The 16399-nt window shown below is 46.3% G+C and overlaps 7 protein-coding genes across 7 annotated transcripts; 2 read left to right on the top strand and 5 right to left on the bottom strand. All coding sequences in view use genetic code 12, as the record gives it.

The window, feature by feature from the left end:
* Positions 1 to 12: 12 nt before the first annotated feature.
* CXQ85_002503 (sphinganine-1-phosphate aldolase) lies at positions 13 to 1797 on the bottom strand (the record flags this gene model as incomplete). Its single annotated transcript, XM_025486171.1, has 1 exon — positions 13 to 1797. The coding sequence occupies one exon, from the start codon at positions 1795 to 1797 to the stop codon at positions 13 to 15; it is 1785 nt and encodes a 594-aa protein (XP_025343721.1).
* Positions 1798 to 2190: 393 nt separating this feature from the next.
* CXQ85_002502 (uncharacterized protein) lies at positions 2191 to 4380 on the bottom strand (the record flags this gene model as incomplete). Its single annotated transcript, XM_025486170.1, has 1 exon — positions 2191 to 4380. The coding sequence occupies one exon, from the start codon at positions 4378 to 4380 to the stop codon at positions 2191 to 2193; it is 2190 nt and encodes a 729-aa protein (XP_025343720.1).
* A 271-nt stretch (positions 4381 to 4651) lies between these two features.
* On the bottom strand, positions 4652 to 6768 carry IRS4 (Irs4p; the record flags this gene model as incomplete). Its single annotated transcript, XM_025486169.1, has 2 exons — positions 4652 to 4726; positions 4777 to 6768. 2 exons carry the CDS (start codon positions 6766 to 6768, stop codon positions 4652 to 4654), a joined length of 2067 nt encoding a protein of 688 aa, XP_025343719.1.
* A 427-nt stretch (positions 6769 to 7195) lies between these two features.
* On the bottom strand, positions 7196 to 8542 carry HBR3 (rRNA-binding endoribonuclease; the record flags this gene model as incomplete). The annotated part of the gene is made up of 1 exon (XM_025486168.1): positions 7196 to 8542. One exon carries the CDS (start codon positions 8540 to 8542, stop codon positions 7196 to 7198), a length of 1347 nt encoding a protein of 448 aa, XP_025343718.1.
* Positions 8543 to 9247: 705 nt separating this feature from the next.
* Positions 9248 to 10470, top strand: CXQ85_002499 (glutathione S-transferase family protein; the record flags this gene model as incomplete). Its single annotated transcript, XM_025486167.1, has 2 exons — positions 9248 to 9330; positions 9774 to 10470. 2 exons carry the CDS (start codon positions 9248 to 9250, stop codon positions 10468 to 10470), a joined length of 780 nt encoding a protein of 259 aa, XP_025343717.1.
* Positions 10471 to 10676: 206 nt separating this feature from the next.
* On the top strand, positions 10677 to 12800 carry CXQ85_002498 (RNA-binding RNA processing protein; the record flags this gene model as incomplete). The annotated part of the gene is made up of 1 exon (XM_025486166.1): positions 10677 to 12800. The coding sequence occupies one exon, from the start codon at positions 10677 to 10679 to the stop codon at positions 12798 to 12800; it is 2124 nt and encodes a 707-aa protein (XP_025343716.1).
* Positions 12801 to 12833: 33 nt separating this feature from the next.
* CXQ85_002497 (aspartate--tRNA ligase) lies at positions 12834 to 14873 on the bottom strand (the record flags this gene model as incomplete). Its single annotated transcript, XM_025486165.1, has 1 exon — positions 12834 to 14873. The coding sequence occupies one exon, from the start codon at positions 14871 to 14873 to the stop codon at positions 12834 to 12836; it is 2040 nt and encodes a 679-aa protein (XP_025343715.1).
* Between the last annotated feature and the right edge of the window lie 1526 nt (positions 14874 to 16399).

The following is a 16399-nucleotide window of genomic DNA, read 5'->3' as shown; positions in this document are numbered from 1 at the left end:
GTCATGAAGCATTTAAAGCTTGTACAAGGAATCGAGGAATGTCTCGATAAGGCGGTCTGCAACACCGGCAGTAGACACGTTTCCAGCAACACCATACATAGCAGCAGTGTCTCCTGGAGGAGCCTTGGTGTCTGATTCTGCGATCTCTTTAACAGTGTCAACTAAATCAGTGATCAAGTCGTCAGCGACAGGCACGGTGAGGCGAGTAAAAGCAAAGTGTAAAGCTGCGGGGTTTTGCAACGTGGCGAGGTGCCAACCTTTCTTACCCATCAGATCACCAATGGAATAGATGTCGACCTTGCTGGGGTCCCTGGCTTTGAAGGCGATGACAGAGGCGATTGGGTCACCAAGTAAATCAAGGTACTCTTTGAGAGTTTCATCCTGTAACAAAGCCTCCTTGAGTTTCTGTCCGGCTCCAACAATTTCCTTACATGATTCAGAGTAACCTGTCTCGCCAATGTATACCATGGTGGCCCAGCATCCTGCCATCAATGCACCCGGTCTTGAGCCAGCAAGCGTAGGGGAGCCGTACATACCACCAGTCCAGTCGCTTGCAACATAGTACTGGTGTCTTCGAAGCTCAGAGTCTCTGTACATGATAATCGAAGATCCCTTTGGAGCAAAGCCGTACTTGTGGGTGTCACAAGAGATGGAAGTAACTCCTGGCAATCTGAAATCAAACAATGGAAGCTTTCTATCGCCGTGAACACCAGATTTCTCCAAGAAGGTGACAATGAAAGAACCCAAGCATGCATCAACATGGAGGGGGATTTCATACTTCACCGCCAATTTAGATAAGGCCTCAATGTCGTCAATAATACCGTGGGGATAGTTTGGAGCGGATCCAACGAGCAAGACAGTGTTTTTGTTAATCAATCTCTTCACCTTGCCAATGTCCACTTGGTAAGTGACTGGGTCAACGTCAACTTTATGAAGTTTCATACCAAAGTAGTAGCAGGCTTTATCAATACCAGCATGGACAGTCACGGGAGCGATCACTTCAGGGGCAGTAATGCCCTTCTTGCGACGACCAAACTCACGAGCAGACAAACCAGCGAGCAAAAGGGACTCGGTACCACCGGAAGCAGAGCATCCACAGCCAGTCTCTGGAGCATTGAAAAGTTTAAGAATCATAGAAACAATCTCGGCTTCCATCTTACGGATACCAGGGAAAATATCAGGGTGAAGCTGGTTGGCAACACTGTAAATCTCATACGCCTTAGCCTGCAACTGAAGCAAGTCGTCGCCACCATGGTAGACACCACCGGTATACTTACCATCGTGCCAATCGTCCAGCGCAAGGGTCTTCTCGGTGAGCGATACTTCCTGGACGACCACATCTTGGTGTAAGCCAACTGTCGGCAACACCGGGAACTGGAGCAACGAGTCGTCGTTCTTCATGATCATTTCCTCCATCTTAACAGTGGTAGATGCCAACTCCTTCTCGACTTTAGCCCTAATTGGCGGAAAAGCCATGACAATTCCGAAGAACCATTTCGAGATGGCATGGTACACTTTCTTCAAGCAGCCCACAGGCCCGTGGCCATAGAGATTGGTGGCAAGCTTGACCAACGTCGAGTACACCCAGTACGCAACAAGAATGTCTCTAAGCAAGGCCAAGTAACCCCAAGGAGCATTGTATTCGGAGAAGTAGTGCTCGATGAACCTATCCTTTGCAACCAATACTAATCTTCTCGACTGGATATCAGCATAGTACACCAATTCCCTGAAATCCTTGGGCACATAGGGCTGGCCAAACATCTTTGCCTTCAAATATGACTGTTCTGTAGCGACCATATTTTAAAGGATCGTTTCTCTTAGTGACCAATTGAGTTCAATAAATAGTCACTCTCTTTGTTGGAGTTGCGGAGAAAGTAACTTGATGGTTATACCTTGCGGTGTACACCGCACCGAGGCCTGGGGTGCAGGTGCCAGAGTAACACTACATTGGGAGAACAAAGCCAATGAGGGATGAATAGGCAATTCTAGCCTGGGGAGAACAATACCGTGAATGGTTCAATATACGGTACGGGGCTCGAACGGCGATATGGAGAGGGGTGGTTTGGTTATAACGATTTTTGTGTTACATTATTTATGGTGGATGCTCAGCCGCCCTTTGTCCTCACGCTTTTTATTTTGCAACCAGTCATGGAAATCACCAATCTGCTAACTATTTATTTATTGTTCCATTTAGGTGAATGGCGTTGATCCACGACTTATTCTGTTGGTGGGGCGACTGCTCAGGCCGGCGCTGGTACTATCAACGACGGCACTCCGCTCCCTTACCATTTTATCCAAGTATGACAGGAAAAGCAGCTTGAGGAAAGCATTCTCTTTTTGAAGCCTGTTGAACTTGGTTTCGTAACTCATTTGCTCGTACTTCTTCTTGAGCGACGGGAGAATATGCATTCCGGGGCCATTTAGGGTCCCACTGAGAGTTTCATTTTTCTTCTGAGCAGAACTGAGGTTCATGCTGATGTTGACTGCTTCACTGGACTTGGTTTGGTAGCTGCCGCGTAGCGACTCTCCTTCCTCGGCGACTCCGCTCAATTCCTTGTCTAGTCTCTCTTTTTCTTCGGCCAATTGAGCAATGACCTTTGTTTGTTCTTCGACAAGTTGTTTAATCTCCTCGTCACTCTTTTCTTGAATCACTTCTTCTAGATGTTTAAGCATCTCTTTGTTTTCCTTGTGCGTCGACTCAACCTTTGAATGCTCAGCTTCGGCTCTATTGTATCTTCTGTCCATCGTGCTGGCCTCTTCATTGAGCTTTCTGAGTTTACGGTATCTTTCACCCATTTGGTCTTCGCAGGCATCGATATCCGTTTGTCTCTCGGTCTCGGCCTTTCTATACTCAGGGAGCACTTCGAAGAGCCCCCGACGTACAGTAGTTTCCACGAGCTCTGTTCTATAATTGAGTGCTTCAGCAAACTTCCGTTTAAATGTGTCAAAGTCTGTGATCACTTCTTCCACGCTCTCAGTAACGGGACTCTCAAACTTGAACTTGTGTTTTTCGAGACTAAAGGCGGCTTTGAGATAGTCCGAGAAGTTTTCCAGGAGTCTCTTGAGAAGCTTTTCTTCCGAAGGGTGAAGTTGAAGTGAGCTCTTACTTTCCTCTAGGAGGCTCGCCGAGGTTGGTGCTGGAACCTCCCACCACTTGAATAACCAGCTTCTCAAGTCTTCGAAGTTATCGCCAAACTTGTCGACATAAAAGTCGTTATCGTCATGCTCGTATAAACGATGTCTGTTGGCGACAAACGCACTTATCACTTTAAGCTTCCATTTCACTTGGCTCTCTGGGCCGCTTCTCAAGTCCAATTCGAGTTCAGGTCTCGGTAAAACAATGGAAAAATGTTCAACAGAATATATTGGAATAGGAATGATAATTGGAGTCTTGTATTGCCTTGCCTGTAAAGACGCAGACAGTGCTTCATTGTTTGAACGGATTAGTTGCATGCTGGCACTTTGAAGGTCTGGATGAGAATCAAAGGAAAAGATTAAATCGAACTGAACACTAGACGCATAACTTTCGTACATGTGCCTGGAAGTGGCTAGGTGAAGCGTCAAGCCCGTTGACTTCCCCTTGTCTGCGGCCCTTTGGCGTCGTTGCTTGTAATGACGTCTCTTATTTCTGTTGTCTGCTGCAAACAACTCATCTTCCGTAAACTCTTCTCTTGGTTCACGTTGTGTCTCGTCCGTATCATACAATTTCCTAGTATTCAAGTTTTTATAGTTGATCTCCTTTCCAATAATCGTACCCTCTATCCACTCTAGTTCCTTGACGGTCTCGGCCATTACAAGTACATTATAGTCACGCTGTGGTTTCTCGTCACCATTAAATTTCTCACACAAGATTTCCACAATACGATCAAAAAGCGCCAGCTTTCCCGATAAGTTTAAAAGACGCTCATTCACCTCCAGAAGCAACCAACGCTTAGGAATGAAATGGTCTACCAAAAGCGAAGGGTGCATAGACACCTTCCGTAGTTGTTCGTACATGAGGTTGATAAGCCTGGCACTAGATTCTCGAGCCTGGTCGGCGTTCATATTACCTTGTAAATCGTCAGCATCGTTGGAAAGATTGCTAATTGACGCTCGGTTCTTGCTTCTCTGGAGCTCCTCTTCAAACCCTTTACGGAAGATCTGGACAATAAGCTCACACACGTCTTTCTGAAGATTAGACATCATCGACGGTAAATAAATGACATTATCGCCACTAATATTAGAACCCCCAGTATTGGCCCTTTCTGGAACGTTTTGGTAACCAGGACCATGATCGTGTCTAAAACCACTGCCGGCGTTATCGAGGTAATGCTGCATATCCACCTGGCCAGCGCCAGCATCGGCGGGCCCGTCGTCCGAGAGAAGATCTAGTAAGTTCATTCTCTAGTAGCAGCAGCAAATGTATCTTCCAAACGTCTTATAAAGAAGAGGTAGTGGGCAGTGGGTTGTTCTCGGTGAGGAATCTATTTTTTTTGCAGCAGGAAAAATACCCTAGGCAGATTGTTTGCGACTGAGGCATGCGGCAGATTTTAGCTGCAGGTAATAACTTCTGTGAACATCGCGATCGGTGTTGGCCCTGCTCCCAAACAGGAAGTGACAAGGGGACGAGACATGGGGAAGTATAGTACACGTTCTATATCTATATAGTCTATTAGCGCCGCTTCTTGCGGATGACAACGTTGATGCCAATGTTGCCCAAACTGCTCCATACCAGCTCATCCACTTTCTTGGGAGCTTCCGCCCGTAGAGACACTGGTCCACTAGCCACATCCCCACCACAAATTCAATCTTGTTAAGGGTCCCGTCCTTGCGGAAATCCACTAGATCCCACACTGCGGCGAGCGTTTCTCGAGGGAGCCTGCTCCTTCTCCAGATTCGCTTCACGATTATTCCGTGGATGAGTTCGTGCGGGTCGGCCTGTTTGAGACCGTGTCTCTCTTGTATATGTTCCTCCATCGTCTCGGTATTGCATGCCTCGGCTGCCGATGAAAGCCGTGCTGCCAACTCCAGCGCATCCTGTTCTTGAAGAGCTTTTTGCTTTTTTCTTTCCTCCTCTTCGCTGTAGTTTTTATTATAATCGACACCTTCAAGCCTGGTGACGACTTTGTTGATGTAGAGTCCCTTGTTACTCACCCAAACACCTTCGTAACGTTTACGTTCGCTTTCCAGGACTTCATCAAGCTTGCTATGATTCTTCCAGGGTTTGTTCTCGTCGAAGGCCTTCTTTTCTTTCTTTCTGTTCATCTTTCTCATGGTCGTCTTCAACGCGACATGTGGGTTGGCGATAACAGGGGAAATTCCATTGGTAGGCTTGCCTTGAGGGACTGGCGGCTCTTCTGGCTCAACTTCATTCTGCAGATCCATGGATTGACGCTCCCTCGCAGCTTCAGCGCCAGGCTCTTTCTTCCTTCCAAAAATACGACGATGCTTACGTCTCTCTTTGATATCAGGGTACTGTGGAAACTTCGCATCTCCATTATCTTCCACGCCGCTCAGCGGATTACTTGTTGATTGTTCATAGGACTGTCTTGCTGAGCTTTCGTCCCCTTCTATCATATCTGGCGGAGGCTTCCGTCTCACCTTCTTGAGAGCCTCATCGAGCTTAGAGTCTGAAAAATTCCCTGGCAGGCCTGGTGAGTGTTGAGATAAAAGTTCTGATCCATTAGATTGTCCAGCGTTGCCTCTAGCAACGGCATTATGGGATGGGGGAACAGGGATCGGCTGGCTTGATTTGCCAAATGTCGATGGAGGTTTCTTTAGCGTCTCCTCTGCATCGCCATCGGCATCAATAACAGCAATGGAAGGTGTAACTGGGGTCTCTGCCTCGCTTCCGGAAGCGTATGAATCGACCGAAACCCGCGATGTGTTTAGATTCTGGAGGTCTTTGATGTTAAATATCTGATGCTCGAACGAAGGCAGAGATTCTTCTGTGTCGCTGGTCCTCAGTGGCAAGCTGTTGTTTGATTTCAGCAGGTCATCCAAACTTCCAATGAACGCCACTGGGTTGCCATGAGGGTCTTGCGAAATCTGAGATGAGTGGCGTTTCAGCTCAACCGTTTGTCTAAACTCGTTCAATGCCGCCTGGTTACGCTTGGCGCTTTCCTTGGCCGTGCCGCTCTTTGTCTTTGAATTAATAGAGTTCTTGATGCTGTCGACCATATCTTTTGGGTCAGTTGCAATGCTGAGACGCAGGCGCAGCGGACTTGGACCGTTGGTAGTTTCCGCCTGGTAAAACTTCGGAGTGTAAAAGTAATCGTGATGGGCCGAACTGAGCGACACATTATCGTCGTCAATAGATGTTCTCGGCAATGGTGTCTGTGAGAGCTTCTCAGACGAAGAAAGTGCAGCTGCTGCGACCGCTGGAGTCCTCACCAAAGGAGTATTATACACTGATCCTGAGCCAACGCTGGATTTCTGGTTCTTCGTGGAATGCTCTGCAGCCGCTGTAGCCAAAGACGCTTGCGATACGCTCTTCAGATAGCTGAGGTCTATTTGTAAGTTAGGCTTTCGTGATGATTGCTTCTGCTGTTGCTGAGCCTCAGTGGACTTTGTTGCAGCAGCCATTGACAAGTTAGGAGCATCTGCAAGTTTCTTTGTTGGCTGAGGGGACGATTGTGTAGGCAGAACATCTTTTTGTCGAGGTTTGGGCGACAGGGACGGCTGGGGTTTCTTGGGCTCTGGTTTAGGGACATTGCTAACTGGAGGCGGTTGAGGATTCTGGTTCTTCGCTCGGAACGCAGCCGAAGCGGCTAGCTGTGCCGAGCTCATTGTGGGATATAAGTTATTCTATGAGGATTTATAAAAATGTTCTCTAAAGAAGCATGTATCTATAACAAGAAGGAAAGTGTCAAATTTGGGAAGATATGCTATTTGTGTAAAAATAGTGTAGCGACTGCCTAAGGGACCTCCTATACACACACTGAGGGCTATGTTTGGAAGCGAGTCCTACACTTTCCGCACCGGTTTAGTCAGGTACCAGCAAGAGGTTGCGGAATAGCCCAGGGCAAGGTAAGTATGGCTAGTGTTTTTAGGTGGCATACTCGGAAAATTGCTGTGGAACAAGAAATCGTCCTCTTGTGTACGTTTTGTCCTCTTTTGGTTTTGTTATCTTTCTTGATGTACGAAGTCTCGCTTATGCATGATAGATAGAGGTGCTTGAGCTTTGCAGCCATTTCACCCGAACCCAAGTTTATATCTATTTCCGTCTGCCCTTGTTGGCGTTGGCGTTTCTGCCACGTCCAACCCTAACACCTGATGATTTGTATGTTGTACCGAATGGGGAGATGAAGTTGTCCGCACTTCCACCTCCTATCCATTCCTGAAGCATCTTCTCGCTCTTCTTTCTCAGCCAGGCGTCATCTTTCAATGCCTTAGCGTACTCCTTTTGATCCTCTCGGAGGATAATAGGGTCTTGTGAACTGTGTCTGAGCTCCTTGTTGTGCTGGTACCCTCTGTTACCTTGGTTCTTCTGCTGGTTCTTACTGAGAGGTGAAGGCATCGAGTAGACCTGGCCTCTGACAATCCACTGGAAGTTTTTCTTCAAATGGGGAGTGATCTTACCAGTCTCGTTATCAACTGACACGGCACATCTAAGTAACGTGTTACCGCCACACTTAGGACAGAAATGCTTAGGTTGGCCAGATTTGGACATGGGGGTCATCGTGAAGCATGCGTGACATCTGTACATGTAGTTTCTGACTCTCTTGATCTGCTTACCAGAATAAGGATTCATAAGCTTGAGTCCGAGCTGCAAACTTGTGTTCTGACATGCGAAATCTCCCGTGGAAAGGGCAACTGGGATGGAGGTGTTGCTGGACGATTTATCGTCTTGTACTGTCTCGTTGTTGTCTTTAAGAATCTCTTCTTGAAGGTTTTCAGGAGTAATCCAGTCTCCGTCGTCGTCATCTTCGTTGTATTCCTCCTCGAGTTCTTCCTTTCCGGTTTCTGTCTCCTTGGACTCCTCAGTTTGCTCTGGTTGTGGCTCAGCCTTGACTTCTGGAACCTCTACCACTGGCTCTTCCTTCTTCTCTTCGGGTTCTCTAGGCGTCCATTTCCTTCTAGGCTTTCTGGTCTTCTTCTTAGAAACAACCTGGAAGCCATCGTCATCTTCGAGCTGTGGCTCCTCTTCCTTCTCAGGCTCCTCTTCCCTAGGCTTGTACTCTCTCTTTGGTTGAGGCTTTGACTCCTCATCCCCTTCCAACTTCTGTCCTGGGAACTTTCTCAAACGATCAGCGCCAGCCTTTTCAACTTCTAGTTCATATGCTAATGCAATGATATGAAGATCGTTCATCGACAACACAGAGTAGTCACCAGTCAACTTGGCAAAGCTGTTCACTCTATCAATAGACAGCTGCTTAGGCTGACGAACCAAAAGACGGTCGGCCCATAGGAGTAGCTGGTTCCTGGAATGCTCATCCTTCAACTCTGCCTTCACACCTGGAGTAGTATAAAAGTTAGAAGCAAATTGCTGTAAAGCAGAAGCCGGTTGTGTTATAAGCGGAGTTGCATCGAGCACCAACGAGTCGACCAGTTTTTCAGTCATTTTGATGGTGTGCTAGGTAAGAAGTAGTTTCTATCGTTTCTATGCGATGATCTGCTTGGGATGGTAATATGTAGAATTTTTCGCACCCATCGCATTAGGTACTAGTAGTAGTTGGAGAGGAACAGTGCCAGGTAGTGAAGTGGTTGAGTAGGGCATGTTTACGAGAGAAAAACACGATAAACGTATATGACAATGTTTATTAAGAAGATCTTCGTTTTAAGTAAGCAGATGCTTGCATTCGGGTATTCTTCCTAATTAGGCGGTTGCATGGAACAACTGGAAGCCAAGATGCCACAAAAGGTCCACGAGCCATGGTTTGACGACAAATTGGCTCTTTTACTCAGCAAAAGCTGTCCTAGATTAGAAGAGTAGTCAAAAAGACCCGACTATTGATTTTTTTTATTTTCCTACTTTTGTTCCTAGTTTCACTACGAATCCTGTTTTGCGAAATGGGTGCAAAATTTCAGAACTACCCGAAAACTATGAACCACTACAACAAGTACCCCCATAAAATCCAAATCTCACCCAAAAGCCAACCAAAAAGGTCCCTCGAGGTCTCCAACCCCCCAGGTTCCATATCCCGTCCACTTACAAATAGACTTTCTTGGCTAGACCCACCCACCACCAGTAGCCTCTTTCTTGCGAATCTCCGTACTTTAGGCTCCGTAGATAACCCGTACTTCCTACGCCAGGGCTCCACTCCACATGCCAAACGATACCGAAAACATCTGGAAACTTCTACCGACGCTTACTAAGACACTTTTCATTGGATTCCCCTTCAATTTACCGTGGCACGTCCATCACACCATTTTATCTCCAGCACCGAGGCGTTAACACTTGCTGCCTCGCAATCCCTTAACCACTCGCAAACCTCGGTACCCTAAACCAACTAGCCTGCACCGCAACGGTCTACGCCTCAGGAACCGTCCACCGAAGAGGGGCCCCTTTGCCACTATAAACCAGGGCTGTGGGGTATGTAGTCGTGTAAGAGTTCGCCTTTTAAGGCCTGTTTTAGACTGAACGCTTACTGTCACATGTTTAAGCCTTTTGCCTTTTGTCACGCAGGGCGGTTATTGAGTCGTAGCCTCGGGGGTGGAGCTCATATATATACCCCACGTAGTGCCCGTTTTCTCACAACCACATCACAATCAATCATGGCTGGCGATAAATTTGTCCTTCACTAGTATGTATTTTATTTGGGTAATTGTTCAATTGCATGACTAACAAATAGCCTTACTGAATCCAGAGCTCTGAGAATCGTCTGGCTCTTGGAAGAGTTGGAACTCGACTTCCTGTTGAAGGTCTACCACAGAGTCAAGGGTGTTCTTGCACCAAAGGAATTGTTGGATGTCTTCCCTACTGGTATGTCTCCAGTGTTGCAGATCTTCAAGGAAGGTGCTTCGGAGCCACTTACTTTGGCTGAGAGTGGTCACATCGTTCAGTATGTGATTCAGCACTACGATACCAAGGGTAAGTTGACTCCAGAGTCCGATGCCGACAAGGAGAAGGTTGACTACTTCTTGCACTTTGCCGAAGGTAGTTTGCAACCACACCTTGTTTCTATGTTGGTCGGTCAGGTTGCTTCCCAGAGAGCACCATGGCCTACCAACTACCTTGTCAAGGGTATTATGGGTAAAATCAATTCTGAATACTACGTGAAGAGACTCAAGACGAACCTTAAGTTCTTGGACGACACTTTGCAGAAGAAGGGTGGTGGATTCTTTGTCGGTGACAAGTTGACCGGTGCTGACATCATCCTTGAGTTCCCTGTTGGCCAGAACATCTTTGGCGACGAACAGAGAGCCAAGCAATTGGGTTTGGATGTCTCTCCAAGAGAAGCTTTCCCTCACTTGTACGAGTGGAGCAAGCTCGTTGCTGGCGAACCTCTCAGAAAGAAGGCTGTTGCTACTGAAAAGGCCAATTTGTAGATACGTTTCGATGTATGATTTAGGAATACAATTGGACCATGAAATATTTGTAAAAATTTTCTGGAAAGTGTACTATCTTAACCTTGATCTCTTATCGCTCCCTTGGTAGTACCACTGGTCTGTCCGAAACACCCGTGCACCACATGAAGCGATGCCTGAGATGCGCATATTGGAATCAATGAAAAGTTCATATCGGTTGGTCTGCAATGCCTAAGCAAAGAGGAAGAAGAGAAAAGAAGACCGCTGCTAAGGAGCGTGAAGCCGCTCCAGACGGCATTGAAAACGATACAAAAATCCATTTCGAAGATGGTGATGAGGAGCTCCCGTCTTCTGAAACCAAACAGCCATCTGAGTTCTCTACAGTGTTCTTCGGTTTGGTGGATTCCAGTGAAGTAGACTACTTCAAACAAGCAGAGTCTACTCTCAATGTGAATGCTTTTGAGCACGACGAAGAGCGTGCTGGTTTCATCAGATCCGTTCTTGAGGAATCTAGAGGAAAGGAATTAAAGCTCGTTACCAACCAGATCTGCTCCAAGTTGATGGAGAGACTTGTTCTTTTCGCCACTGACCGTCAACTTAAACATATTTTCCACCAGTTCATCACTCACTTCCCTGCTTTGGCTCACCATAAGTACTCATCGCATGTCTTGGAGACTCTCTTGGTGAGAAGTGCTGCCTTGATTGAAAAAGAACTCGCTCATAATTATGAAGAAGAGGAGCTCGAGGCTGAACTTGACACTGATAACGAACAAGATAAGTTCATTGCATCTACCACCATGGAATCCATGTTCCTCAAAATGCTTCAGCAGCTCGAGCAGTACTGGCCATCCATGATTGAGCACCAGTATGCGTCCCATGTGATGAGAATCATCGTGCTTATACTCTCAGGAAAGGAGTTGCCTTCTACGACCATGGCTAACTCTGCCTTGAGATCTAAGAAATCTAAAATCGCCAGAAAAATGATTGAAATCAAGGATAACAGCGACTTTAACCGTGCATTTGAGGTGCCTCCATCGTTCAAGGATGAGCTTAGAAAGGTCGTCAAAGGCGCTACTGCTGGATGGGATACCAAGAAAGCCAGAGAGATGTCTATTCATAAAATTGCTTCTCCAGTTCTTCAGCTTATTATCAGAGTTGAAGGTATCGTTGATAGAGACCGTTCTCTTTGGCATTTAATCTTCCTTGGAGAAAAAGATCCAAAGGATTCAAAAGAGGAGGGTTTTGTCGAGTACCTTTTGTCTGATCCCGTGGGATCTCATTTCCTTGAGTCGGTGATCAAAAATGATGGTGCTAGAATGAAGTACATCGAAAGACTCTATCGTTTGTATATGAAAGACAGAGTGTTGAAGTTAGCAGGAAGAGCTACTACTGGTGTCTACATTATTCAAGCTTTGCTTCTTAAACTTAAACCTGGTGAGGTTGAGCACATCTTAGACTCTGTGATCCCAGAGCTCGCCAGTCTAATATCCATTTCTGAAAACAAGAATATCGACTTGGCCAAATCTGTTATTGACGCATCCATTTCAAGATACAATTATAGAAGAGACGAACTTATCAGACAATTCTTCCTTAAGTTCGCTCCTAACTACAATCCCGAAGAGCCTAACGATACGACAACAGAATTCTTTGAGAATACCTTGCAACTTACTGGTTCTACTTTGGGTAACACCAGAGATGACTGGCCCACCGCCGAGGAAAGAAGAAGATCTCTTTTCTTGGAGAAGCTCATGGAATATGATTACTCTTTCGTTGTCTGTGCCTGGTACAATTGCATGGCGCTTCCTACTGATCGTTTCTTGCAAATGTGCACCCACGGTGTCTTCTCGCATGTTGTTGAGAACTCGTTGGTAGTCAAGCCAGCATCTGATCCAGAGCCTAAAGATATCCTCATTTCTAGAAAGAAGTTCCTTAACATCTTCCTGGGTAACATCTATACGTTGGCCTGCAACTCATATGGCTCTCATATTGTGGATAAACTTTGGGACTTCACTATCCTATTACCAATGTATAAGGACCGTATTGGCTCTGAGCTCAATGCCAAGTCACACGAGGTTAAAGAGAGTTCCTATGGTCGTCTTGTTTGGAAGAACTGGTCCATGGAGTTGTTTACACGTAAGAAGTTTGACTGGAAGAGACTCGTCAAGGATCAGGAAGAGGCATATTACGCTGAAGCATCCGACGAGAAGAATGGTGAAGGTGTCAAGAAGAGACCAATCGACTTGAAGATGGAGGAGATCTTTAGAAAGCAGAATCCGGTTGAGAAGAGACCAGGTGCGCCACTTTCTGGATCAAACCTGAAAAAGCTTAAGGTTAGAGGTCGTAACCGTTAATTACATATCTTTCGTAACATTAAAAATGGGTATTTACAGGTCTAATTTATCGATGTAGTACTCGTTGAGTGTAGCACTATCAACACTTGTGGGACTGTCCACAACAGGGTCAGAGCCAGATTGGTTCTTAGGGAATGCAATGACATCTCTGATGCTATTACTGCCGATAAGCATGGCTGAGAGTCTATCGAAACCCAATGCTATACCAGCATGGGGAGGACAGCCCATGCTAAGCGCTTTGAGCAAATGTCCGAAACGTTCTTCGTAATTGTTGATCTTCAAAATTGACTCGAAGATGTATTGCTGTAGTTCAGCGTCATGGATTCTTCTTGAGCCACCGCCTACCTCAACGCCATTTATCACGAGGTCATAGTGTTCACCTCTTACTTTGGCAATATCGCTCTCCAAAAAGTCGTAGTCTTCGATTTTAGCCATGGTAAATGGGTGATGCGTAGCTTCCCATCTGTCCGTGCTATACTTTGGGAATGGATCTGAAGGGTTTTCTGTCACCTCCACAGGGCTGAAAAGAGGAAAGTCAATCACCCAGGTACCAACAAAAATATCCTTTGGGTCGTAGTCTGTTGTGATTTCCTCTCCCTGGCTTGGCTTCAATGGCCTGTTCCATCTACCAGGGAATTCTTCAATAGCAAGCTGACGGAACTTACCCAAAGGTGTAGGATTTTCGTAACTGAGCTCTGCCCTTGTTGAGAAGGCAAGAACATCACCAGGCTCCAAGTTAAGCGCTTTGAGTACCTTTAGTTGGGAGAAGTCGCCAGTTTGAGTCAAAACATCCTTTTCGACGAACTTCTTCCACCAAGTAAGAGCGTCATCCTCCGATTGAATAGGTAAAATGATTGGCTTTCGACGTGGGTACGCCTCTGGATCATTGAGTGCGTTACTCACCTTGTACTTCTTTGATGGATCAAAAACGCCCTTCAAAACGCAAGCTTCTACCACCCCGAAATCTTCAGCATTGTTGACAGGCCGAAGGAATTCAGAAAGATTAACGAACTCGAGCGCCGAACGAAGATCTGGCTTATCAATACCATACTTACGCAAAGCTTCTTGATACGTCAATTTGGTGAAAGCAGGGACAGTATCTCTATGGCGATTTGCCTTTACAGGCACGATACTTCCGTCTGCATCCAACTTGTAGATGGGTTTGTTGGCCACTTTCAGCCATACAGTCTCTATAATATCGTCGATCACGGCATGTACTTTCTTGCTATGATTTACGAAAGCCATTTCCAAATCGATCTGGGTGAATTCTGGCTGCCTATCAGCTCTAAGATCCTCATCTCTGAAGCATCTGGCAATCTGGAAGTACTTGGTAAAACCAGAACTCATGAGCATCTGCTTATATTGCTGAGGAGATTGAGGCAATGCGTAGAAACGGTCGGGAGATCTGGTAGGAACCAAGAACTCTCTTGCACCCTCCGGTGTGGACTTGAAAAGAGCAGGAGTTTCAATCTCTGTGAAACCATGGTTCTCCACCAAGACCTTTCTGGCCCAATGAGCAGCTTTTGATCTTGTCCTCAATGCGTTCTGGTAGAAAGGTGTACGCAATTGCAAGTACCTGAACTTTGGAGGGATAGTCGCTGGGCTTGTGTGCTTCAAGTTATCCAACTGAGCGGCATCAACACCGCCTTCGTTCAAAATTTGAAGTTCAGATACCGAGATCTCATATTCTGGAGGATCATCTGCGTTTTTAGTGACTTTTCTCCGCAAAAGACCATTCACAGCCAATGAATCTTCCGTACCAGATCTGCGGATCAACTCCATATATTCCAGATTCGTCCATTCAGGCGACAAGTGAAGCTGGATAATGTCACCCTGAGTGTCTCTAAGCTCAGCAAACGTACGTTTGCCCAATTTTCTAGGTTTTCGGTGAAGATGGCCATGAAGAGTCACTGGACAATGTGTCCAGCTGTCGCCGCTTGCTACCAAGTCACGAACATTGTGAGTGGCTGAAGGAAAGGAAAACTTGGCTAGCGTAGCATCCTTAGGCGGTAGTTTAGCAGAGGCCAAAGCACGGGTCCATTGACGCCGGGATACATTGAGCCTTTGGAACATTGCCTAGTATAGTAGAGTGTATTGGTGAATGCGAAGTGAGGTGAAGGGTTCAGTGCAGGTCAGTGAGTCTAGCCAGGCCCTAGAGACGCTACCAGTGTGAGCCCAAACGTTGTCATTCCCGAAAGCGGCTACTAAGAAAAAGGAATTCTCATCGATCACAATCTGATTTCCACGGCTTCCCTCGGAAACATAGTATCTGCAGCGCCTTGACGTTTACGACCAAGTAAGGTTAAACGGTCCAGGCAACCCGATACACCGCGAACCAATGAGACCTCCTCCCACCAGACCAAAGTTCGTAACGCTGGCATTGACATTGACAGGATTGGGCATTGACAGTGGTTCCTAGAATCGGTGCCAAGAAAGCTTATTTTTAATTGGTGAAATTTGCCGACAAAGAGGTAGTGCGCCCTACTGGCGCTTAAATTTTCAGCTTGACGGAAAGTTCGGCAAACTTTAACAGATGCCGATATGACACCCCAGAGGTGCTTTAAGAAAACAACACAAAGTGACGTGGTGGAAGCAACAGAATAAAGTGGGCCAATGGAAAAGCAGGCTTAGGCTGTTGCTGGTTCTGGAAGACGCCTGCTAAAGCAGCATTTCCTAGATCCATGCGTAGGCGAATTAAAAAGGAAGCTCATCTCGGGATGCCACCCAGACTATACCGATGCAACAAGCATGAGGCGTTCTGGCAGGTCGCATCTGGCATGCATTATTGGGTTGCGATACTAAAATAGAAAAGAGCCAGTTCCCTAAAAAAGAGAAGTGTGCTTCATTCCGACAAATCAAAAGTGACATGAATAAGTGGAGAAAATACCGTTTAGGTGTCTGCTTTTGGTGAGGCTGTTTCGTATCTCTCTGGCTATATCCTCTTAATTAACATGGGCTGTCGCTTAATTATGAGGCGTCCTGAAACATCACAAACCCATTTGTGCTACCTGCCTTTCTTTTTCTTTTAACCGACGCTTATGATTCGTTGCTAGTGGTTATTTCCCTGCACCTCGTCAATCGCAAGGGGATCGGCTGTCAAACTTCTGTCTTGATGCAGATGACATCCCATTTTTGCAACTCTATGTAGAGTACATCGCAAGGACGGTTGTTATGAAGCGCCCAGGCGTGCATGACTATTGGTCTCTTCCTGGACGAACACGGAATCTGAGAAAATAAATTTGGAGTTTGAAAGGCGGGACAGTACGACTTGCAGAGGAACAGAATACGAGCAAATAACGTCAACAGGACACTTCAGGGTCGCTCGTGCCTCGAGAAAGCCACAACCGGGCTTTGAGCGAAAAAAAAAAATTTTTTTTTGTTGCATAAGTAATCTGATCAGATCAATAGCGCTAAAGCTGCATTCACGACTTTGTGTTGCAAAAAAAGTAAAAGCTGTTTAGTCAAGGTTGGGTTTTCCGTGCCGTGTGCAGTCGTGACGTGCATTGGATGTGCCACTTTCGACGCACCTGTTCAGAGCCCTGCAAGGCCAATTAGCGTCAATGAGACCCTCACTCTCTTAAAACTACTCTCTTTCGTAG

Source organism: Candidozyma haemuli (genome assembly GCF_002926055.2).
Source record: "Candidozyma haemuli strain B11899 chromosome Unknown D_2014730914, whole genome shotgun sequence".
In the NCBI taxonomy this organism is placed as follows: Eukaryota; Fungi; Ascomycota; class Pichiomycetes; order Serinales; family Metschnikowiaceae; genus Candidozyma; species Candidozyma haemuli.
Note: the sequence above shows the minus strand (reverse complement) of the source record. Positions and strands in the feature narration are given on the sequence as shown.